Source organism: Notamacropus eugenii, chromosome 1, assembly GCF_028372415.1.
Source record: "Notamacropus eugenii isolate mMacEug1 chromosome 1, mMacEug1.pri_v2, whole genome shotgun sequence".
Classification (NCBI taxonomy): Eukaryota; Metazoa; Chordata; class Mammalia; order Diprotodontia; family Macropodidae; genus Notamacropus; species Notamacropus eugenii.
In genome coordinates, this window is record NC_092872.1 from 91,710,132 (window position 1) to 91,734,932 (window position 24,801).

General features: G+C 38.6%; 2 protein-coding genes across 6 annotated transcripts in view; both read right to left on the minus strand.

Annotated features, from left to right (window-relative positions):
• The window catches only part of TXNDC11 (thioredoxin domain containing 11), a 57,891-nt gene extending 47,196 nt beyond the window's left edge, over positions 1-10,695 (minus strand). The window contains exons 1-3 of one of the 2 annotated variants that reach the window (XM_072609403.1): positions 10,348-10,695; positions 6,555-6,771; positions 4,549-4,646 (exon numbers count right to left, since the gene is read on the minus strand). In XM_072609403.1, coding sequence (XP_072465504.1) covers positions 4,549-4,646; positions 6,555-6,771; positions 10,348-10,595 — 563 coding nt within the window. In that variant the 5' untranslated portion in view covers positions 10,596-10,695. Of the gene's footprint in view, positions 1-4,548; positions 4,647-6,554; positions 6,772-10,347 lie in introns of those variants that run through there. The other variant, XM_072609412.1, reaches the window with a different exon arrangement.
• Positions 10,696-20,336: 9,641 nt separating this feature from the next.
• The window catches only part of ZC3H7A (zinc finger CCCH-type containing 7A), a 55,380-nt gene continuing 50,915 nt past the window's right edge, over positions 20,337-24,801 (minus strand). For all 4 annotated transcript variants that reach the window (XM_072609464.1, XM_072609456.1, XM_072609449.1 and 1 more), the window contains 2 exons: positions 24,177-24,340; positions 20,337-21,694 (listed from right to left, as the gene is read on the minus strand). In XM_072609464.1, coding sequence (XP_072465565.1) covers positions 21,505-21,694; positions 24,177-24,340 — 354 coding nt within the window. In that variant the 3' untranslated portion in view covers positions 20,337-21,504. The remainder of the gene's footprint in view (positions 21,695-24,176; positions 24,341-24,801) is intronic.

The following is a 24,801-nucleotide window of genomic DNA, read 5'->3' on the forward strand; positions in this document are numbered from 1 at the left end:
AGAAATTTCATTTAAAATTTTTTCATATTAATGTAACAAAGCAAAAACAAAATGTATACAATGCAAGTTACTTCATGTAACCTAGAAATAAGAGTTCATATTTATATAGCACTTGAGGGGTTTGTATAACATTTTACCCGTTTTCTCATTTGATCCTCACCACTGCCTCAGGAGGTAGGTATTATTATTAACCACCCCTATTTTAGAGACAAAGAAATGGGCTCAGAGAGTGATTAAGAGATTTCCCCAAGGTTACATAACTATGTAAGTGTTCCTGATCCCAAGTTCAACACTAAATCCACCATGCCATGTCCCTCTTTAAGGAATCCTAGCTACTGTGCCACACAGTACGTGCTAACAAAGATTTCGAAACATATATTTTTTAAAGTACAATGTTCAATAAAATAGGCACAAATCTTTCTTTTACAACATGTTTTGAACGAAAGAATAAAGTCAGCAAATAAACTAATAAATTGTAGATATTTCTACAACTACATACATAGAATGGCCAGGATATTTAAGGTCTACCATCTACTTAAAGTTTTGTTGAAACAAAAAAAAAAGTGAAATTGATTCTGGCATTCAATCATGGAACTTTGATGACCTCCATTTTTTTCTTTTTATGTTTTAGCCTGTACAATTACTCAACAGCCTATTTTCCTGGACTACGCTTGGGCTCCTCACACAGTTATCATAAATCTTATATACTCATCTAACGTAACTAAAGACTCTGAAACTTTAAAATCAGCAATTCCAAAGCCCTTCCACTAACTAAACACAAACTGGGAGGAAAAATTAATAGGTCATAATAAACTTAACAAACTGATTTATTAGCATGCACACATATGATGAAATCACACTGTAACTCATTACCAGAAAACAAACTTACTATAAAAAGATAAATTCTGACTATTCTCTGAATATACATACTGTTATTAGCATTACACAAAATAATGCCATATTAAACACATTCTGTGTATCAAGAAATTTCTAAAGTGAAAATACCATTCCAAGTATACCACAAGAAGACTTAGAACATTTAAATATAAGTTTACATATATGAAGACCTATTAACTGCTTTTATGTAAGTTGGATATGTTTATGGTTCAGACTTCAAAACAGTAATTTGAAAAAAGTGAAATGTGAAAATGAAATAGCATGCTGTAACAACACCAACTTAACATCTAATCTAGAAACATCTTTCAAGTCAATAGATTTTTTTTTCCAATCTAACAGTATATCAGAACAATCTGAATGTCTTATTGCAAAACTGAGAGAACTCCCAGAATGCAAGGTATGCATCTGTTTTACCAAATTTACCATACCATGGGACCAAACTGTCTCCAAGGAGAATTCTCACAAGGAATAATTTCAAAAACAAATTTTTGCTTCAGCCCAATTTAAATCTTTACATCTAGCACCATCAAGTGCACAACAACCCTGTGAGGTAGGTAGAGATAATATTATGATCCCCATCTTACAGAGAAGAAAATCAAATAAGTGGCATTTATAGAGTTCCTTCAAAGTTAGCAATATGCTTTTCTGCTGTAATAAAACAGAAAATTTATCCACTGTGTGTGTGGGAGGTGTGTGTGTATGTGTGTACATGTATACACATATGTAGACACATGCACACATGGAGCATTTGTTGCTACAAGATTCATTAGAAATATTGACTCCAGTACTCTTAGCTAATCAGGAGCTATATTTGCAATCACTATCAGTCAACACTGCCCTGGACAATCTAGTTTCAAATAAACAAGCCTGAGATCTTGAGTACAAGGTTACCTGTAAAAGTAACTATACAGAGACAGTCAGGAACATCTAAGTTCAAATTCTGGCCTAAGAGCTTACCAGCTGCGTGACCCTGAGCAAGTCACTTAACACTCTTTGCTCATCCGTAAAATGAGCTGAAGAAGGAAATGGCAAACCTCTTCAGTGTCTTTGCCAAGAAAACCCCAAATAGCGTAATGAAGAGTCAGACAGAACTAAAATGACTGGTTCTTAAGGTTCTTAAGAATTCCTATATACTAATAAGAAAGTAGTTTTGTAGTTAAATGTAGAGAAATTCATGTTTCATCCTTCCAGCTCAAAAACATCTGAATCTATTATAAAGGGTAATGAGTACCACCACACTATTTATTCAAAACTGAACTATTTTGACCCAGTAAGGCAGAGTGAATCCAGGGTTGAACCTAAAGTAAAAAAAAAAAAAGACCCAGAGTTCCAATCCCACTTCTACTATCCCAACTACTACTACTGCTATGTGACCATATACAAATCATTTAACCTCTCTAAACCTTAGAGCCTCAGTTTCCTTATCTGTAAAACGGACTTAATAATAGGAGGATGGGGAGGGAATCAACATTTATATAGCACCTATTGCGCACCAGACACTGTACTAAGCATTTTACAAATATTATCGCTTTTGATTCTATACCTAATACACAAAGGTGTGAGACTCAAATGAGATACTACATGAAAAGTACTTTGCAAACTTAGAAAGTGTCATGTAAATATTAATTACTATTAAAACAATATTTCTAACAGGTTATGTTCCTGAACTTGCTACAGAAATTCATATACTGCTGTCACACGAAAGATTACAAAGCTATACAATTCAGCCTCCATTTTTATTGCTAAACCTGGATTAAGTAATACTTACTTAGTAATTTAAGTATCATACGTTGGATTTTACCTTGAAGATCTGATACAATTTCATGGATCTTCATCTAGGTCACACCCAATCGTGGGTCCTCTTGTCTTCTCATCCTGTACTTCTCACTATGGCTTGGTGAATTCATTAGCTCCCATGGGTTCAAGTATAATTTTTATGCAGGTGATTTCCAGATCTATTTATCCAACCCTAGCCTCCATACTGAGCTAAAGTCCCATCACTAACTGCCTTTTGAACATCTTGTAAGACATCTAAAGACATCTTGTAAGACATCTAAAACTCTTTACCCAAAAGAACTCATCAATTCCCTAAAGTTCTTCCCTCTTCCAAACTTCCTCACAGAAATATAGGTACCACCATCATCCATGTCACCCAGGCTTGCAATCTCAGTGTCAACCTCAACCCCTCTCTCACACTCACTTCACATATCCAACTAAGCTATTATCAAGACTTGTCATTTTTATGTTCATACATATTTCCTATATATCCCCTTCTCTCCACTGACATTGCCACCATCCTTATACAGGCCTTCGTTTCCTCAAACCTAAATTATTGCAATAGTCTTCTGATTGGTCTTCCAACCTCAATTTTCTTTCCAATCTATCAGTCAGTCGCCAAAGTGATTTTTCCAAAGCACAGGTCTGACCAAGGCTTCCTTACCTCTGACTCCTGGTTTCCTTCAAGACTCAGTTCAAATGCTATCTTCTGTAAGTGATCTTTCCTGGGGTTCCTGCCCCTACTCATTTCCCTTAGCCCCGGCACCCACCCACTGCTGGTGTCTTACCTCTGAGGTTATCTTTCATCTTATAAGTATATAATTATTTGCATACTCTGAGCACAATGCCTGGCACATAGCAAGTTCTTAATAAAGGCTTGCTGACCAAATGACTAACTCTTCCCCTAAGAAAGCATTCCTTTTTTGCACTTTAATCTGAAAGTCAGAATACTGGACCAGGAAAATAGAGTTGGCCAACAACCTCAAAATAAAGACTGTAGCCAAATCATTTTACAAATTTAACTGCATGACTAAATAGCTAAAGAGAAATGATGAGAGAGGTAACAAATCCATTTCTCACTTATTATCATTCTTCAGAAAACAATAATATTCCATAGAATATTTTTTTAAAATAAAAAGTTATACTTGAACCTTGAGTATACAAATATGAAAAATACCAAACTAATACTCAGTGTTTCTAGAAGAGACTTTGCTTATAGGAGATAATAAACTACTACTAGTGGAAAAAAATCAGGACAAAACTAAAAATGATTTGCCAGTTTAATTTTACTTTTAAGCATACCACCCTCAACAATAAGTTTCATACTACCTAAGCCTTTAGTAAGTATAACAGAAAGCATTACATTTGAAAGCATAATAAAATACTTTTAACAATGGCACTCACAGATGGAAAGATTAGAATTTCCATAAAGACAGCCTGTCTCATATTACTTGTTGCTTTCAAAAACAACAGAATATCATAAACAATGTTACAAGGACAGTTAGTTATCATGTTATAAATGGCATGAATGGTAAACATAATGATACCCATGAAAGGTAATGTTACTGGGCTTGAGCACTGTCTTGCACTGTCTCTCACTATCAGATTTGTATGATGAACAGGCACTCAAATGACATTCCAAGAGAGTCTCATAATATTACAGACAGTTTTGGTTATAATTAAATAATTATTAATCATATACTATGTGCAAGCAACTACATAATGTACTAATGATGTTAGTGTGAAAGGCTGTCAGGGTATCATTATGAAGGATATATGCCCATATATTTTATTGTCTCAAAATATTATCAAAATACCAAAATAACCTTGATATTAGAAAACTAATTCCAATTGAACTTTACATGAAAATCTTACCTCCGATGGTACAGATATATCACAGGAAAGTAAAAGAAGTGTTTCTGTTTTCTGCATTTCCCTTGGTTCCACCAACAGTTAACTGCCACAAATAACACCTGTGGAACAACAGTTTTCAAGCTGAATTAGAAAAAATGAACTAGAACATCTGAAAAGAAAGTCTTTGAAAATGAAGTTTAAAAAAATGAAAATATTCTGCCACTCAACTGGCAGGGAATAACAGTTCCAAGACCATATACTGGTGAAAAATTAATGAAACATACATGTCCTGAGTACTCAAAGACCATTCATTTTAGAGACTGGTAGCTCAGAGAAGAATTGCTACTGTTCTACTATTTTTAATAAACCACTGGCCTTATCTTTAAAAGCTAAACTACTATGATCAGATTTTCTAATATATACTGAAATCTACTATAAACAGGAATACATCTCATACCAAGGAAATACATTAGAACATAAATAAACTGCATCTGAGATTAGAAAAAAGTTCTATTAGGAACATACTTTTAAAAACAGAATATTTTTGCCCGTTAAAAAAATCTTTCATTGCTTTGTTGAGATCCTTTTCTGGCCTAAAAGTCAGTCAGTAAGCAAGAATTCATTAAGCATTTACTATATGCCAGATTGCTAAATGCTAGAGTTCCAAATATAAGCAAAAATATAGTTCTGGACTTCAAGTAGCTTCCATTCTAATGAGAGAAGGCAACACATAAAAAGGGATGGATGAGAGAAAGAAGATACCCAGGTGAGAGTACAGTGGTAAAGTCCAGAAAATGAAGGATGGTTCATTCCTCTTCCCTTGAGGCCCTTTCCCAAAAATGGAGGTTCTAGAAGAACTCATCAATAGAAGTATTATTCAGTGTGATCATCTAACTTCACTCACCAGTTTGTCTCCAACCTTTACCTTTCCAGATTTATTATGCATTAATCCCCTTCACTCACACCAAATTTATCCAGCCAAACAGGCATTCTTGCTCTTCCTCAAAGGATGTTCCATGCCTGTCTCCAAGCCTCTGTACTGGCTTAATAAAAAGATTTATTCTGTGAAGTTTGGATTCAGTCAAAGGGCCACACTGGAGGACCTAGAGGGCCCTGTGTGGCCTCGAGGCAGCAGGTTTCCCACCCCTCGCTTGGCTGTTCATCCATCTTCTCCTCCCCTCATTTCTGGATATAATCCCTCAGCAACTCTGCCTCTCAGAATCTCTGTGGTTTCCTTCAAAGCTCAGTTCAAGCCTCACCTTGTACATGAAATCTTTCTTGCTCTCCCCAGCCTTCTCTCTCCCCAAATTACAACACGCCTACATATCACCCCAATAGAATTTAAGCTCCTGGGGGGCAGGGGCTGTTTCATCTTGGTCTTTGCAGTCCCAGCACTTAGCACAGTTCCTGACACACAGCAAGTGTTTAATGCTGATTGATTCCTAAATGCCTTTTGACATTCCAAAAATCAAATCTATCTTTAAAAGACAACAAATTGCTACCACTGAATATTCCAAAGAATGTTCCTAAGACCTTGAAGACAATTCCAAAAGTTTTAACAATGTTTCAAGAATGGTAGCATCATTATAATGCACAGCCATGCAAGGGGACTTTTATTTCGAGGTACAGAAGTCCTTTATTTAGAAATACTTAACTTACAAACAACTTATACAGGCAAAATGTGAGTAAGAGCAGTCCCAAACCAGAGCTTTCTTCCTTGTGGAAAATGCCATTTTTCTCCTCAGTTTAAAATACCTAAGGAGTTCTAATCTAGATAGCTACAGAAAATCTTTAATTTACTCATGGTATATCTCCCTTCCCTTCTTCCAAACCCAACTATCCAATGGTGTCTCTGCCATCTAAGGCTGATGCTGGATTAACTACTGACACGTTTTTTGTTTTTTTGTTTTTAATAAAGTGAAGGCAAGATTTTCTCTAAGGCCTTTAAAGTCTGTAAAGTCTCTTTAAAGCTCAAGTTTTAAAATTCTATGACTCTTATTTTCCCAAAATACCTTCACTGGAATTACCTGGTCTGCAAGCCTGCTTGCAACTTGTTCGATTTCTCCCTTTGCAGCAATGGACTGTCCACACCATGGAGCATAGAAAAACAACACCACCACTTCTGAATCTTGACGAATATATTCTGCATAGTCCAGCTGCCCTTGGAAGAGGTCAAGGACAGGAGATCTTGAAGAGAAGAAATTTACTGGTGGTTTTGCTGGTATTATGACATCTTTTGCACGACTAAAAAAAAAAATCCCCACATCAAAAAAAAAAATTAGAATATTTCCTTTCAATAAACTTTAGCTTCAAAAAAACAATCTCAAATAAATTCCATCTTTAAAAAGGTGCCCTCAGTTGGGACTAAGTAAACGAAGTTATGGAGGGGCACTGTTACTAACCAACCTAATATTTTATATTGTAACAGTAACTGAGAATAGTATGTAACTTTTAAAAAATTAATGTTTTATTGATACTTTTAAAAAAACAACATTGTATCACCTCCAAATGACTCTCTCCCACAAGAGAACTTCCTTTGTAACAAAGATTTACAAGCAAACACAATATATTGGCCAACTTTAACAATATATGTCTCGTTCTACACCTACATTCCACTACTTTCCGTCAAGAAAAGAGAGTATGCTTCATCACAAATCTTTTAAAGTCAATATTGGCAACATGATGCTGCCATTAATGATTATTTATTAAATGATTCTTTGGAATTAAGTAGTATGATTAACATTTCACTTCTTTCTCCCTCCATAGATTCTAAAAGGCTAGAAGAGTTTTTAATGGTTAACTCATGTCTCCTCTCTCTCACACATGCTAATCAGAATCAAGACAGACAATGAAGATAACCTGAGGAGACACTATCTCAGAAAATGAAAAAAAGGTCAATTAACTACAAAATACCAGTACTAGGAACATTATTGTAGCGTACAATAAAAAAATTATATTTTTTATCACAAATGTTCATCTTTGCAAACAGTATACCTATGAAGAAGTTCAGTATATACGAACCATTTACACTGAATATTAGATGAAGATTGGTGGCAAGATTACATTGGAATATATAACATTCCAGATTCAAGGTATTATGTTTTAAGATTGAAAAGAGAGATTTAATAGATAGGAATTCCCCACTTACATAGCACTCAGACTTAAGTTTCCCAGCTTTTACCAGTGCCTAGTAGTAATACATATTTAATAAATATTTGCCAACTGATTCTCAATTCCAAAATTTCAAAATGTTCTGTGGGTAGTCAAAATAAGTGTTATAAAAACTTATGCATACTTTACTCCTAAAAGTATCCCTTTCAAGTCCTCCCAAATGCCATCTTTATTTTACAATTATGACAAATTGGATCATGCAGCTTGCTTATAAGTCCATACTTAATCAATGAAAAGGTGCTATTAGAGGCAGACTCCCTGAGAAATGGGAAATAACTGCCAGAAATCAAGAAGATATAGAAATACTGTAAGACAGGGGTTATAAGAACTCAAAATGGATCATAAAGCATTCCTGCCCATTAAAACACAAATAAATGTTCCCCACACACTAATTCTTACATTATAGCACATTAAAATAACTGATGTTACCCTATATTATCAAAACATGGTTGGTTACATTCATTATACTCTGTTTAAGGAGGCAGAGAAAGATAGTAATACATTTGTACTAAGGTATTTCTGTCAATACTTCTAGGATATAACTATTTCTTTGAGTCAGTAATCCTTTCAAGAAGGCAGGTCTCAAATGCTCCACAACTAAGCTGATGGTGTGCAAGAGCTGCTGTTAGGCAAAATTTTTTACTCTGAAACCAATCTAGTAATGCAATTTTTTTGAACCTAGCTAGGTTGGGCCTTCAAACACAGGTCTAGATATAGTCCATCGTTGGGCTCATAATCAGATGTTGCAGCTGGGTAAGGGTTGTTAGAGTTTGTGCTCTGGTGACACGGCCTTAAAACACACTGTAACTCCTACATCATGATGAGACTTTGGAGAAGGACTTTAGCAGATAATTTCCATCAAAAATGGGTAAATCATATGATTTTTAAAAATTAGTATTTAAATGAGGTATTCAATTCCCTAAACAATTTGTGTGTATAGGACATTTGTATTCCTGGATTAGGCTGGCAAATAAAGCATCACTAAAGTTATTTCCAGAACAAAAAAGAATTAAGATAATTATTTATTCTAATTTTCTATCACAGAAATTGCTGACTAGATGTTAATGTATTTTTTAAAATGCAGACTTTGCTTGTTATGACATAGTTCCTTAGATCTATAAGCACCTTTCCTCTCCCTATTTTAAAGTGCTTTCACAGGCTCATACATTAAGACCTAGAAGGGACTTCAGATACCACAGTCCTCCTTCTTCATTTTACAGGGAGGTCAGGTGGTAACATGCCAAACGTCCTCACCCTCACGATTTGAACCTGAGGTCTTCTGAGTCCAAAGCCAGTCGGTTCTTTTCCACTGTAGCACACGATTATTTCAAAATATATCTTTAGTTAACAGGGGACAAGCATTCTTAAGCCTCATTTTTGCCAACAGGAAGCAAAGAGAAGTTAAGCAACTTGGCTTCCTTCAAGGCTCTGCTCAAATCCCACCTTCCTCAAGAGTCCTTTCTTGGTGTCCTCTATCCTCCACCCACATTTTGGTCTTTCTTCTTTGAGATTATTTTCCACATATATCTTGTATATACCCGGTTATTTACATTTCTTCCCTACTAGAATGTAAGGTTCTTGAGTTCTGGGGGCTGTTTTTGCTTTTTTTCGAATATGGTTAAGTAACGTGCCTGGCTCATAACGACAAGATTATACAAGTGGGCATGATACTGGAGAAAAGAATGGGCTTACGAATATTTGGTATTTGACGTGGAAAAACAGACTAGAGAAGCATCCCCAACCATTGAAAAAGGCAACCCCATGCACCTCAAATGTACATGAACAAGCGTTGAATAGAAGTCTGAAAGTCTCAAGTGCAGGATTTCTACTTCCCCAAACGTAAGAACTCTTACTTCCTCCATTCAAGTCTTAATTCACCATATGGAAAGAAAGTTCAGAGGAGGGAAGGTAAATCGAGCGACAGCGATCTTAGCTGGGGGAGAGGGGTGACCAGAAGAGGGAAGAGCAAAGGGAATCCTGTGGTGTTCCTGATTTAGAACGACACGAGTGTATGTGAGACAGAAGGACAACAGAAAGAGGAGCAACAATGATAGAGATGGGTGACAGAGACTGGGGGAAACAGAAAGACAGAGGGGGCAATAAAGGGAGACAACAGGGAATGGGTGCAACTGGGAGACAGATGGGGAAACAGAAGGAGGGGGGAAACACGGAAAGAGACAGCAACTGAGAGAGACAGAGAAAGAGGGTAACAGGAAGGGGTCAAAGACAGAGGGGGAGGCAACAGAGACAGAGGGGTGGCAACAGAAGGGGAGACAACAGGGAACGGGGCACCATCGGGAGGGAGGCAATAGAGAAACATGGCAAAGAGACGGGAGAGTAACAGAAGAGGGTACCAGGGAGACGGAGAGGGAAGAGATAAGGCGAGAGGCAGGTGACCACGGCCGGACGACCCTCGGGGCCGCTCCTCTCCGTCCCGCTGAGGTCGGTCCGGAGAGCAGCCAGGTGCCCGGCCTGGGCGGCCAGTGGCTCACTGTCAGCCAGCGCTCCTGCCACCTGCTGCCAGGTGAAGGGGCACGGGGGGAGGCTCGGCGCCTCTTCCGGGGTCGCTCGCTCTATCTCCCCGGCCCGGCCGTCACCGGGGCCACCCGGGCGCCTCCCTTCCCCCGGCCCCGCAGCCTCGGGCCTCACCTGCAGGTGAACTTGAGGGCCAGGAGCAGCGCGCAGCCCACCGCCACGACCCCGCAGAGCAGCTCGGGCCTCCGCCGGGCCATCAGAGAGGCGCCGCGCAGCCTCCGGCAAAGCTGGCCCGCGGGGCCGGGAGGGGCCGGGCTGGGGGAGCCGCCGCTGCCGCCGCCGCCGGAGCCCTCGGAGCCCTCGCCGCCGTCCCCGCCGTCTTGGTCGCCGCTGCCGCCACCGCGGCCTCCGCATAACGACATTACATTCTCCCAGCCGCCGGCTTTATACAGCTCAGGCGCTGCCACCTGGGGCCGGGCAGGGAGGGCCGAGCCCGGCCTTCCGCTCCCCTAGCGCGCAGCGGCTAGCGCTCGCTAACCCGGGGCCGCCACGTCAGCCCCGCCATCACGCCCGCACCGGGCCCCGCCCCCACCGAGCCCGAGCCTGGCCCCGCCCTAACGGAAACCTAGGCCGCGGCCCCGCCCCCACCCCCGAACCTGAAACTAAGCCTGCTCTCACTGAGCCTGCGCCCCTGGTCCGGCCCCGCCCCCACAGACTCTATACCCAGGCCTTGCTACTAAACTTGTAACCCGACCGCGCTCCCACGGAGCCTGCGCCTCGAGCCCGGCCCCACCCCTTCAGAACTTAGGCCTGGCCCTGCCCCCACAGAGTCTAAGCCGGGGCCTCGCCGCCGCTAGTCTCGAAGCCAGGCCCGGCTCCCACTGAACCTGCGCCCCGGGCCAGCCCCGCCCCAACAGCGTCTACGTCCAGCCGACCCCAGCCCCGCCCCCAGCGGGCGCCCCAGCCCCGCCCCCAGCGGGCGCCCCAGCCCCGCCCCCAGCCGGCGCCCCAGCCCCGTCCCCAGCCGTCCGGCGCCCCAGCCCCGCCCCCAGCGGGCGCCCCAGCCCCGCCCCCAGCGGGCGCCCCAGCCCCGCCCCCAGCGGGCGCCTGGGCGGGGCGGCGTTGGGGCCGGAGCGGCACTGCCCAGGCTTACTAGAGGAGTGGAGTTTTTTTTTTCCTTTTTTTTTTTTCCTTTTTTTTTTTATTTTTATTTTTTAATGTTTAACAATCACTGCCATACAATTGAGATTTTATCCCCCCCATCTACCCCCCCACTATCCCCCTCCCTCCCCACGACTGCATACAATTCTGTATAGATTCTACATATACTTTCCTATTGAGTATATTTTCACTATAGTCATGCTATGTAGTCAGACTAAGATAAATGAAAGAATCCGTATAACAAATCAGAACATGATACACAAACAGATACACATGCACAAACATGATCTGCTACATTATGTGAGTGACTTCCATATTTCTCTCTCTGAGTGTGGCAGGCATTTTGCCTTGAGGTCCACCTTTGGGATTTTTTTTTTTTATAAGAAGTTCTTGTGTTGTTACAAAGTTCCAAGTCTACCAGAAAAAACTCTCGCACACTGTGGTCGTTGCTGTGCACAAAGTTCTCCTGGTTCTGCTCCTTTCACTCAGCATCAGGTCATATAAGTCCTTCCAGGCCTCTCTGAAGTCTTCTTGTTCATCATTTCTTATGGCACAATAGTACTCCATTACATTCATATACCATAATTTATTCAGCCATTCCCCAATTGATGGACATCCCCTTGACTTCCAGTTTTTGGCAACTACATAGAGTGCTGCTATAAATATTTTTGTACATGTGGGACCCTTTCCCATTTTTATGATCTCTTGGGGATATAGTCCTAGTAGCGATATTGCTGGGTCAAAGGATATGCACATTTTTGTAGCCCTTTGGGCATAGTTCCAAATTGCTCTCCAGAATGGTTGGATGCGCTCGCAGCTCCACCAACAATGAATTAGTGTTCCAACTCTCCCACATCCTCTCCAGCATTTATCATTTTCTTGTTCTGTCATGTTTGCCAATCTTATAGGTGTGATGTGGTACCTCAGAGTTGTTTTGATTTGCATCTCTCTAATCAATAGTGATTTAGAGCATTTTTTCATATGATTATAGATAGCTTTAATTTCTTCCTCTGAAAATTGCCTGTTCATATCCTTTGACCATTTATCAATTGGGGAATGACTTGTATGATTATACATTTGGGTCAGTTCTCTATATATTCTAGAAATGAGGCCTAGGAGTGGAGTTTTAAGGGTGTGAGGGACTTCCCGCACGCTGCAGGCGTCCGTTTAGTAGTGAGGACGTGGAGGGCCACGGAGGGTGGCCCCTTGGCCGGAGCCCCGGGAGAGGGAAGGCAGCCTGCGAAAAGCCGGGCCGGGGTCGTGTGGCCTGGCAGGGAGCGAGGGTCCCCAGCTCGGCCCGGTGGTCCTTGGGCTGCTTCTGAGGACGGGGATGTCCGGGCCCTCCCTCGTAAGGCTTCCTTGTCCGGGTTTGTGCCCGGATCCTCCGCCCTTCCCCCAGTTTGTTTCCGTTCCTCTCGTAGCCGGGGTGCCCCCAGGACAGAAGAGGCTCGTTGGCCTTCAGGGACTTGGGGAGAGGGAAAGGTATAACCGGAGCTAAAGCTGGAGAACGGCGCGGAGTCTTTATGGTCAGGAACAGAAGGGACTTGGGAAGTCCTGGTTTTGCGGATGAAAAAGCGGGACCCCTTCAGTGAGTTGCCCTAAATCCACCTCGACAGGGTGTTCCCCCCAAAAGTGCTTGAAAATGAACTAAAACTTTTGAGACACCCTCTTTCTAAGATTTTCACAGAAGCCCTGAACACCCAACGCTAGAGAATACAAGCAAAAAAAATTAAGTTTTTAACCCTGTGAGACGAAGCCTGTGGTTTCTCTGATTCATGAAGTCTCGCTCCTAATGCAGATCGGCATTACATTTTACAATTACGACTGGAGACCTCTACAACGTAAGAGGACAAAAAGATAGTTTTGTGGAGTGCCGAGTCGAAGGCTATAGGGGAGTATTTTTGTATTAAAGAGTAAAGGGAAATATTTTTGAGACTAAGGTATTTAAAAAGTTTTTTTTAAAGCCTGGATATTAAACTGATCGACAAACTTAAGCTTCCCCCAAGTCCTATTAATGAAATGTAGGCACACCATACGGCAGGATTATTATACGACCAGTGTCGGGTTTTATTTTTACACGACCTCCCGGGGATGTTTTCTGCTGACCGACAAATTCGCATAGATCCTTAAATCTCTGCCTGGAGATTGGCTGGGAAGTAAGACAAGCTGAACTCAGATGGAAGCAGGGAAGTACAAATAGCGAATAGCGATGCGCGGAGCCAAAAGGGATTTCACCATAGCTGACCCAGATAATTTGTGAACCAATTTAACACTTGGCACATTTTCCCGTTGCCTGCGTAAATGAGGTGCATGGAAATGCAAATATATTTAGGCTTAGGAGAACATAGTTTTAGAAGTACTATTAGATGGCAGGTTATGCTTCATAAAGTCTTGGCTATAGGAACACTTAGGGGAAGTGGATATTATGAAAGGAGGAAAAATAATAGATCCACATTGGTTGCCTGCCTTCTCAGTGCCCCCAAACGACCATATGGGACTAGGTAGCACAGCAGTTGCTTTTTCTACATTGGTTGGGGAGGGAAGGCGGTGGGTTCCACCTTGGAAGTTTCCTACACCAAGGGTCCAAATAAAAAAAAAAGTGTTAAAGATTCATCACTGAAAAATCATGAAATGTCAGAGTTGAAAGGAACTTAGAGATCATTTGCAGTTGGATTCTGGCACAACTCTACCACTCCCCCCATTTTACAGATGAGGATATGGAGGCCATTCTGTCAAATAGCTAGTAATCTTGGCAGAACTCAGCCATGAATCCATGCCCTACCCTCCTAAAACAATGCTCTCTCCATAATTCCATGCATTTTCTATTAAAGATTGTTAAATGAAAAACAAAAAAAGATGGTCAGAGAAATCCATGTGATCAAATGAGAAATACACATAGATTTTGAAAAACTGAAGATTATATTGTTCAGAAATGTAAAGTATAATCACTAAATTAAGGGGACAGAGATCGTAGCGACTGAACAAAGTACAACAGGATACCCCTAATTTCATGATTCAATTTCCCTTTGAAAATAAGTGAAAAATCAAACAGCATGATAAATATGTGCTTCCAAGGAAATAAAAGCATTTCATGTCTATAAACCATTTTTAAATTACAAAATGTTTTTATACACATTATCTCATCTTATCCTCAATTATTCTATGAAGTAGTGAGGGCAAGTATTTACTTCCATTTTGCAAATAAACAAAGGCATAGTGATTTATTCTTGGGTCCAGAGCAAGTCAATATGAGCGGGGTGGAGGGTAGGGAGTGGTTGGGAGGACTACAAATGCAGAACTTTTTACAATACCCTAAGAAAGATGACAAAAAGTCTTAAGATTCACATTTAGTTGCTGTTATCTGCTGGTTTCAAAAAATACTATCTCATGTGTATAGACATACTTTTTAAAGCATTTCCTAACCTTCATATCATCTGACCCTTACAACTTTATTGTGAGGTAGTATGGCAAGTATTATTCTCATATAATCCTAGAAACTTAAATGTCTAAAGCTGAACTTAAGCGATGTCTAAAACTGAACTCAACAAACCTCCCTATTTCTGTAGAAGGCACCACTATTTTTCCAGTATCTCTGATTCATAATCGTAGCATTATCCTGCTCTCTTCACTCTCTCTGACCGCACAAATCCAGCCAGTTTGCCAAATCTTGTCATTTCTGCCTTCACATCTCCCACATTATCAAATCAGATGCCTTTTCTCCCCTCCCATTGGTTCCAGCCCTCATCACTTGTCCTAGAGGTCATTGCCATAGCTTTTTAACTGGTCTCCCTACTTTCAATATCACCACTCCTACGCTATGCTGCCAAAGTAATTTCTATTAAGTACAGGTTCGAACATATAACTCCCCTATTCAGTCAAATCCAATGGTTTTCTAATGCCTCGAGGATAAAATAGAAGCTGTTTAGCTTTTAAAGTCCTACATATCTTGGCTCTAACCCATCCTTCCTAGCCTCACTGGTAATTATTTTCCCCCCTAAAATTGGTGAACTAGCCGAATTTATCTCCTCATTCCTCACCTTGACTGACACTAACGCTTGCCTGGTGCCTTAGTTCAGGCCATTCCTCTACCTGGAATACACTCCCTTTTCATATATAATTAAATCTGTCTTTTCTTTTGAGATGCAGGTCAGAAACCACCTTTGAATGAAGCATTTCCTAATCTCAACTGCTAGTGCCTCTATGCTAAAATTGCTTATATTTAATTATTTGGTGTGTATGTATATACTAACTTTATTTTTGTTGTAAATGTGTATCTTATAAGTACCATTAGAATGTGGGAGTAGGGATTATTTCATTATTTGTACCTAAATCCCAAACACATAAACCTAGTGCCTGGAAAATGAGTACTTAATTCTTGAATAACAAATTTTATTGAAAGAACCATTATGCCTTCGAACCATCATTAGCATTCAAATAAAATAAGATTAAGTAAAGACAAAGCTGCCTTAAACAGAGTTACAAGGGGGCACCATATATCCTGCTAGGTATATGTGAAAAGTGGAGTGGGGCCAGTCCTACTTTGGTGACTGATAATATCAGGGGAGATTGGGAACTATACAGGAGACCCCCCTCCAAACAAACTTGCTATCCAATCTCTGTCTCAGGGATCTACATCTGCTCAATGGCAATCTTTTCATTTTTCCCTAATTGCTACTTAGGAGCAGCTTGACACTCACTAGCTATGTGACCTTGGGCAAGTCACTTAACCCCAATTGCCTCATCCTGGGTCATCTCCAGTCATCCTGATAAATATCTGGTCACTGGATTCAGATGGCTCTGGAGGAGAAGTGAGGCTGGTGACCTGCACAGCCCTCCCTCACTCAAAACAAAGTCAAGTGCAAGTCATGTCATCATTTCTCTGATGGCATGGTCTCCTTCGGGAATGAAGGATGAACACACACACACACACACACACACACACACGAGATAGCACTTTGAAAAAAAAAGCAATAATTCACAGAGCTGTCTCTCTCCACTGTTTGCCTTACTGAGGCCTATGTCAAAGCTACCATGTAAGCTATCTATTGCTTGTGCCCTCTAATAGTACTACTTATGAGTTTTAGTATTTTGATTTTTAAAAACTTTTTTCCCCTTAACCCTACTTTCCCTACCAAAGTCACTTCAATGCAACAGAAACTTCTCTTCATGGAGGTGTAATTGTGGCTTGGAATACACTAATGCTAACTATGCAATAAACAAAAGGCCCCATCTTATTTCATAATATTCTTCAGTGATGCTTTATGACTTCTACAGTGATAGGGACTACTATCATCCACAAAGTTTAAGGTTAAGGGTCACTCAAAGGACAACGGAGAGGCACCAGTAGGCATGAATAAACTATAACATATTACAAACAATGAATTACACGTAGGGGAAGCAGTGTAAAATATGTAAGATACATAATCAGGAAAGAAGTTAGAAAGCAAGATTTAGGAACATGAGTTCATGAGTTGGTTGCAATCTGTCTTGGAGGAAGGAGTACTCCACATGAATGAGATCACCAATATGTTGAAAGATCATAGGGTCAAATATTTAAAGCTGGAAAAGACCACAAAAGTCATTAATCCCCTCATTTTACAGATGAGGAAACTGAGGTCTAGAGAAGTGACTTCACACAGGTGTATTAAGCGGCAAAACTAGGATTTGAAGTGAGATCCTCTGATTGCTTTCAAGGATCTAATATTGAAATTGAGGTATTACTAAAAATGTACCTATAATGACTATATCTGATATAAAGGCACATAATCATTACTCTAATATCAAACATTAAGCTACTATGCAGTTCCCTCAGGGTTTAGGAGCACAATGAGAGGCAGTCATCTTGAAAGGCAAAGGGTCACTAAGCCGGAATGAAAGAACAGTTATTGAGGTTTTTCTGAAGATAGCAAGCATCATTAATGATAATATATATGTAATACTATATCATAGCATTATATAGTGGCTTCATCACAGCCTCAATAGTCACTGGAAGTTTTGCAAAACAACTAAATTGGGAATTGACTATTTTCCATATCAAATCATACCACTGCTTTCAATATACCTTATGTTCTCATTGGTTCCTGACCTATACGTTTTTCTGCTTTATCACTAAAAATTATTTCCTATAGAAATGTTTTGAGCCTGACACCAGTGTTGCACAACTCTACAGGGAGGTATGTATTTTATCATGAGAATGAGAACAAAGCTAATGGCATAATGATAACAATGTAGAAATTTAAAGTTTGCAAAGCAATTCACAGTTATTCTCTCATTGGATCCTCACAACAACTCTGAGACATAGTTCCTATTATTATCCTCATTTTAAACATGAGGAAACTGAAAGAGACAAAGGTTGGCTTGCCAAGAGCCACACAGCTAGTACGTGTTTGAGGACACATTTGAAGTCAGGTTTTCTTGACTCCGGGTCCATGGAAGTATCCCTTACACAGTTTAGCTGCTTCACACTGGCCTAGACTATTCTGTCTGGTTGAACAGAAATGTGTTATTTATTTACATGGTATATTTCTTGTAAGAATTTCAAAGCACTTTCTAGACTTCCTTCACAGAAAATAAATATAAATACTTCATGGAAAAACGTCAAAATGGGGACCTCAAACAAGGATACTACATTCGATGAACTCAGTTACAAAAAGTTATTGGCAAAAATGTGCCCCTATTGTCCAGCCTTTGGAAAAATACTAGACTTGTACATGCCTCAAGAATAAGTGTTGTTCAAATAAAAAACTACTTGAAATAATAAACAACTTTGACAAAGGTGCAGGTTACAAAATAAATCCACATAAATCATCTGCATTTCTATATATTACTAACAAAGCCCAACAGCAAGAGAGAAAGAAATTCCATTTAAAGCTACAGTAGACAATATAAAATATCTGGGAGTCTACCTGCCAAACAAATCCAAAGACTATATGAACACAATTACAAAACACTCTAAGTACAAATAAAGTCAGATCTAAGTAAGTGAAAAAACATCAGTTGCTCATGGCTAGACCTAGATAAAATAATAAAAATGACAATTCTACCTAAATTAATTTACTTATTCAGTGCCACACCAATCAAACTACCAGATAATTATTTTTTAGAGCTAGAAAAAATAACAAAATTCATCTGGAAGAACAAAAGGTCCAGAATATCAAAGGAACTAATGAAAAGAAATGCTAGGGAAGGAGGCCTAGCCCTACCAGATCTCAAATTGTATTATAAAGCAGCAATCATCAAAACCACTTGGTACTGGCTAAGAAAAAGAGGGGTAGGTAGACCAGTGGAATAGGTTAGATACTCAAGACACAGTAGTTAATGAATATAGCAATCTACTGTTTGATAAACCCAAGGACCCCAGCTTCTGGGATAAGAACTCACTATCTGACAAAAATTGCTGGGAAAACTGGTTAACAGTATGGCAGAAACTGGGCATAGATCAATGCCTGACACCATACACAAGAATAAAGTCCAAATGGATATATGATCTAGGTATAAAGATTGAGACTATAAACAAATTAGGGGAGCAAGGAATAGTGTGTTTGTCAGATTTATGGAGAATGGAGAAATTTATGACCCAACAAGAGATAGAGAACATTATGAAGTGCAAAATGGATAATTTTGATTACATTAAATTGAAAAGTTTTTGCACAAACAAACCCAATGCAACCAAGACTAGGAGGGAAGCACAAAACTGGGAAAGAATTTTTGCAACTAGTGTCTGTGATAAAGGCCTCATTTCTAAAATATATAGAGAACTGAGACAAATTTACAAGAATACAAGTCATTCCCCAATTGATAAATGGTCAAAGGATACAAACAGGCAGTTTTCAGAGGAAGAAATGAAAGCTATCTATAATCATATAAAAAAATGCTCTAAATCACTTGATTAGAAAGATACAAATCAAAACAACTCTCAGGTACAACATCACACCTATCACGTTGGCTAACATGACAAAACAGGAAGATGATAAATGTTGGAGAAGATGTGGGAGAGCTGGAACACTAATTCATTGTTGGTGGAGCTGGGAGCTGATCCAGCCATTCTGGAGAGCAATTTGGAACTATGCCCAAAAGGCTACAAAAATGTGCATACCCTTTGATCCAGCAATATCACTTCTGAGACTCTATCCCAAAGAGATCATAAAAATGCGAAAGGGTCCCATATGTACAAAAATATTTATAGCGGCTCTCTTTGTGGTGGCCCAAAACTGGAAATCAAGGGGATGCCCATCAATTGGGGAATGGCTGAATAAATTGTGGTATATGAATGTAATGGAATACTATTGTGCTATAAGAAACAATGAATAGGAAGACTTCAGAGAGGCCTAGAAAGACTTATATGAACTTCTGCTGAGTGAAAGGAGCAGAACCAGGAGAACTGTGTACACAGCAACAACCACAGTGTGCAAGGAATATTTCTGGTAGACTTAGTACTTCACTGCAATGCAAGGACTTAAATAATTTCCAATGGTCTCTTAAGGCAAAATGCCTTCCACATCCAGGGAAAGAACTATGGAATTGGATCACAGATAGAAACAGACCGTTTTCTTTTGTATTATGTTTTGTTTTATGATTTCTCCCATTCATTTTAATTCTTCTATGCAACATGACTAAGGTGAAAATGTATTTAATAGGAATGTATGTGTAGAATCTATATAAAATTGTAAGGGGGAAACAGGGGGAGGAAGGGGGGAAATGAGAGGGAGTGGAAAAAAATCTAAGATATGTGAAAGTGATTGCCGAACCCTGAAAACAAATAAAATAATTCAATTAAAAAAAAAAGAATGTGTTGTTCTAATGAACAAAAGTTTCAACAGAAACCACATACTGGTGAAATATTTCCTCAGTATCCTCAAATTAATTGTAATCTCTGAACTTAAAATGGCTGCTGACAGACTGAAAACACTATTGGGTTCAAAACATTAACTAAAAATGTGCATACAACCATGAACATGAACTACATACAACCATCATCTATTTATAAAGAAAGAGAGTAGCAATTTAGCAGAGAGTAGAAGTAGTTTATTCTTTAATTACATTACTGCTGTATTTCAAAATAGCATGGATAGGACGGCCTCCTAAAGTGATATGAAAGTTGGTACTGTAAAAAGCTAAGAACGACGTAATATTGAGTTTCACCTCCTCAGAAGACGTCATGCACTCCTTTTAGGATAAAACATGGAACAGCACTAGCGCTAATATAAGAAATAGCAAGTAAGTCAATAACACACAAGATTCTTATTAATCCAAAAGGAAAGTGTACAGCAAAAGAAAAAGTATCCATTCAAAGAGGAAGCTAAATGTTTAAGCATTTAGTACATAATTTACTGACTACAAAAAAAACTGAGGAACCTTAATGTTGATTAGGAAAATAAAATGTTTCATCAATACTTCTTTCATTAAAAAGGACTGACCCCCCTCCCCGCAAAAAGGCATCTATATAAAGTTTTATTACAGGCAATATTGGTCCATACAATACACAATACCAACAATACAAGTAAAATCTTTCAAAATCATCATTTAACAGCAAAGACCAAAAAAATCAAAATTTCAGCCAATTGATTTTCCAAAAATTCTTAGTGCACATTTTCTCCATGATTCTTTTCAGTAAGTGATAGTGAAACATACAAATAGAGAAAAAATACCCCATTCAACATATAACTAGTGTTAAATGGTTATTTTACTTAAAATCTTTATTAAGAAAATCCTTTTTAGCAACCTACATACAGATAAGTAGCAAACTTTATGTCTTTTTAAACAAACTCTTTCCATTAAAACAAAGAATTTCATCCATCATTTTCTTCTTATTCCAGAACATTTGTTTATTATCTTACCTTAAAGGTCTCCACTTAAGGACCAACTCAAGAGAGGTTTTCCTTTTCCTCATCCTTTCCCCCCTAACAACCTTCCATCCAAAATTATGTTCAACAGATGGCAAATCTGGTATACTTTATGGCAGCCTGTCACTTTACCATCTGGTTTCATGACGGCTCAGCCAGATCTGTTAAACACCCCATTTTCATAACCACTGTAGAATGTTGTTCAGGAGGAACAATATATATGCCAATACAAGCAGAAAACTTGCAGCTTCTCTGCTACATGCTTTTGAATACTTTGAAATTTTCAGGTTGATGCTTTGATTAGGAAACATACATATCACTTTTAGTATTAGTTTAAATCTTTAAACAAAAAACTATATTTTCCAAAGTCATTATCATTTGGTGCAATCAAGTGGTCTTTCCTTGCTTTGCTAAGCTTCATCTTTAGAACATCTCTTCGTTCTTGCCATTCATGAAGTTCAGCATTTCCATGGGCAAATTTACAGTTGTTTCCTTCTGTGCAAGTACCAGCCACATATCTATTAAAAGAAGTTTGTGCTTGAAAATTAATCAATTTCTTGTTCTAATGTCAAATTGTCAAATAAGGATTTATATAATTAACATTCTTCCTTTGTACAAGACCTTTAGCAAAGATTCTTAATGCTCAAAAATTTAATGAACTGCTTAAAAATTATTGTGATCTTGATTTCAAACACATAATATAGACTGGAAGATACTTAGGGCATAAAATACTTAAACAGTTTAAATTTTCTAGTGTATCTATACCACAATATTCTAGCTTTTGAAATTGCATATAAAAAGTCACCCCAGAGAATACTTTATAAAATACATATATTTATCCTGGAGAACTCTCCAGATAAAAATGGGTAAAGAATAAAACATTCCAAAAAAAGATATCCTACTTATATTTCCTGGCATCTTAACTGAAAACTTTTGTTTTTACATCATATTTAATATATCCCTCCTCCCCCTCCACCATCCTATGAACCAAGGAATTAAAAAGGAGGGAGGAAAAACACTTCAGAAAAACAACCAATATATCCACCAGGCATCTTTATATATGAAGTTACACACCCACAGTCCCTCACTTCTACAAAAGAAAGGATGGGCATTTTTCTAAACTCTTCTGTAAGGGCAAAGCTGGTCACTACAATTACACTGTGTTCAGTTTGGGATTTTTGTTCTGTTTCCACAGGTGTGGTCACTATGCATATTGTTTTGCTAGTTCTGATTCAATTTATATCAATCGTGGAAATGGTCCCAGGTCCTTCTGATTTCTTAATATTCATTCTTTCTTCTCTATCATTAAATACTGGTCATCATTTCAATTACATGAAGTTGAAAATCTTTTCTATTAACAAAATCAAACGGATGGGATAAAAGAAGCTGTTACTGGGGAAAAAAATGTTTGCATTAAATAGCTCTGATAGGATATGATATCAAAGATACACAGGGAACTAACAGAAATATATAAGACCAAGGACCATTCAGCAGTAGTAAATGGTCAAAGGATATGAACAATTCTCCAAAGAACTGCAAACTATTAACCAAATGAAAGACTATCCTAAATCACTAAAAGAAAAATACAAATCAGAAAACTCTGATATTTTATCTCACACCCAGAAAATAAGCAAAATCAACAAAAAATGGAAATGCTTAATGATAGAGGGATTAGAGAAAGATGGGCACATTACTTCTTTTCTGTCTCTTGTTCTGCAGTCTTGGTGACCTCGTCAAGCTCCCATATGTCTGATTAGCATTTCTATGCAAATGACTAATATCTATATATCCAGACCAAATCTCTCCTGAGCTCCATCCAGTCCCATATCACCAATTATCTATTAGACATTTCAGACCAGAAGTTCCAAATCCATCTAAAATTCAATATATCCAAATAGAACTCACATTTCCCCCTAAACCTGCCACATTTATAGAACCTCCCTGTTTCTGAGGAAGGGACAACCACTATTCCAGTCTCTCAGGTTCATAATCTTAGCATGATCACTAACGCCTCACTATCCCTTGCTCCACATATTTAATTAAACATCAAATCTTGCTGTTTCTACCTCTGTATCTCTTGCATTTAATCCCTTCTCCTTCCTTAAACAGTTGCCACCTTAACTCGGACCTTCATTTCATTTCACCTGAACTATTACAATGGATTCCTATGGTTCTCCAGGTCTCCACTCTCTTGCTTTAATCCACCCTCTTCACAGCTGTCAAAGTGATTTTCTTTAAGCATAGGTCTGTTTTTCTCTCCTACTCAATAAATTCCAGTGATTCCCTGTTGCCTTTTGAATCAAACATAAAACTCTTGTTTGAGTTTTAAAGCCCTTCACAACTTGATCTCAACCTGTTTTCAATCTTATTTTTCTCCTTCCTGAAATTTACAGTCCAGAAAAACTGGCCTCCTTTTTGTTCTTCATACACTATACTCTTTGTCCAATTGTTATGCCTTTGCACTAACCAATTCCTATGCCTGGAATGCACTCCCTTCCTTCACTCTGCCTCACAGAATCTCTAACATTTGAGACTCAATTCAAGTACCATTTTCTACATTTTCTACCCTGATTCTTCCAACTATTAGAGCTCTGGAGTAAGGTGAAGTAAGCAGAACCAGGAAACAATATAAACATTAAAAAACAATATAAATGGAAAGAACTAAACAAAACTGAATATTATGTAATTATAATGATAGGCTTAGCACGGAAAAGACGAAAGAATACATTTTCCTCCTTTCTTTGCAGTGCTGAAGGATTATAGATGTGGAAAAGAACATTAACTATCAAACTCAACTGATATGTTGGTAACTTTTCCTGAAGTGCTTTTCCCCCCTTCTTTATTAGTTTTTGTTGAAAAGGATGGTTTGCTGGGTTGGAAGAGAGGAAAAGGTATATTCAGATATAATGGTGATGTGAAAACAAAAAAGAAAAATAATAAATTAAGAAAGGAACTATGAGATGAATAATTTTCAGGTCTGAAATTTTAAAACCTACATACCTATCACAAATACTAAAATATCCTGTTGGGAAACGATGCTGCCAGCAGTACTGGTCATCTTCTGTATGGAAAACCTTCTCTTTGTGCTTCTCTGAAGAAATGTGACCTTGCCACTGTTTCTCACTATTGCAATTTTTCCCACACATCCAGCAATGAAAGTCTACCTATTTACAGAAAAATAATGAAAGTTATTACCCAGTTAGCCTCAATAACATAAAAGCTGCTTTTTTAAAAAGTTTAAACTTATTAAAGAAATCTATTCAAACAGGCTTTATGTTAATTATCCCAAGCAAAAGTGATTGGCTTAGATGTTGAAATAATGTTCTTTTCGTTCAAAGATAATTTAAAGCATTTTGCTCTAGTCTAATTCCCAACCTCTACCTTCCCTAAAGAATTATGAGCATTAAGAAAAAGTTTGTTGCTTTAAGAAAATGTTCTAAGATATATTATTAAATCTTAAATAGCCCTCAAGATGAGAATGAGTTAGGCATGTTTGGCACTTAATCTTCAACTTATAAGGTATACATGGTCAATTATGAGAGATGATCCTGTTGAAAAAGAAAATACTACATACAAGCTTCTCAAAGACTTTTAAGTCCAGAATGTGATCTACTCCAACCTAGAA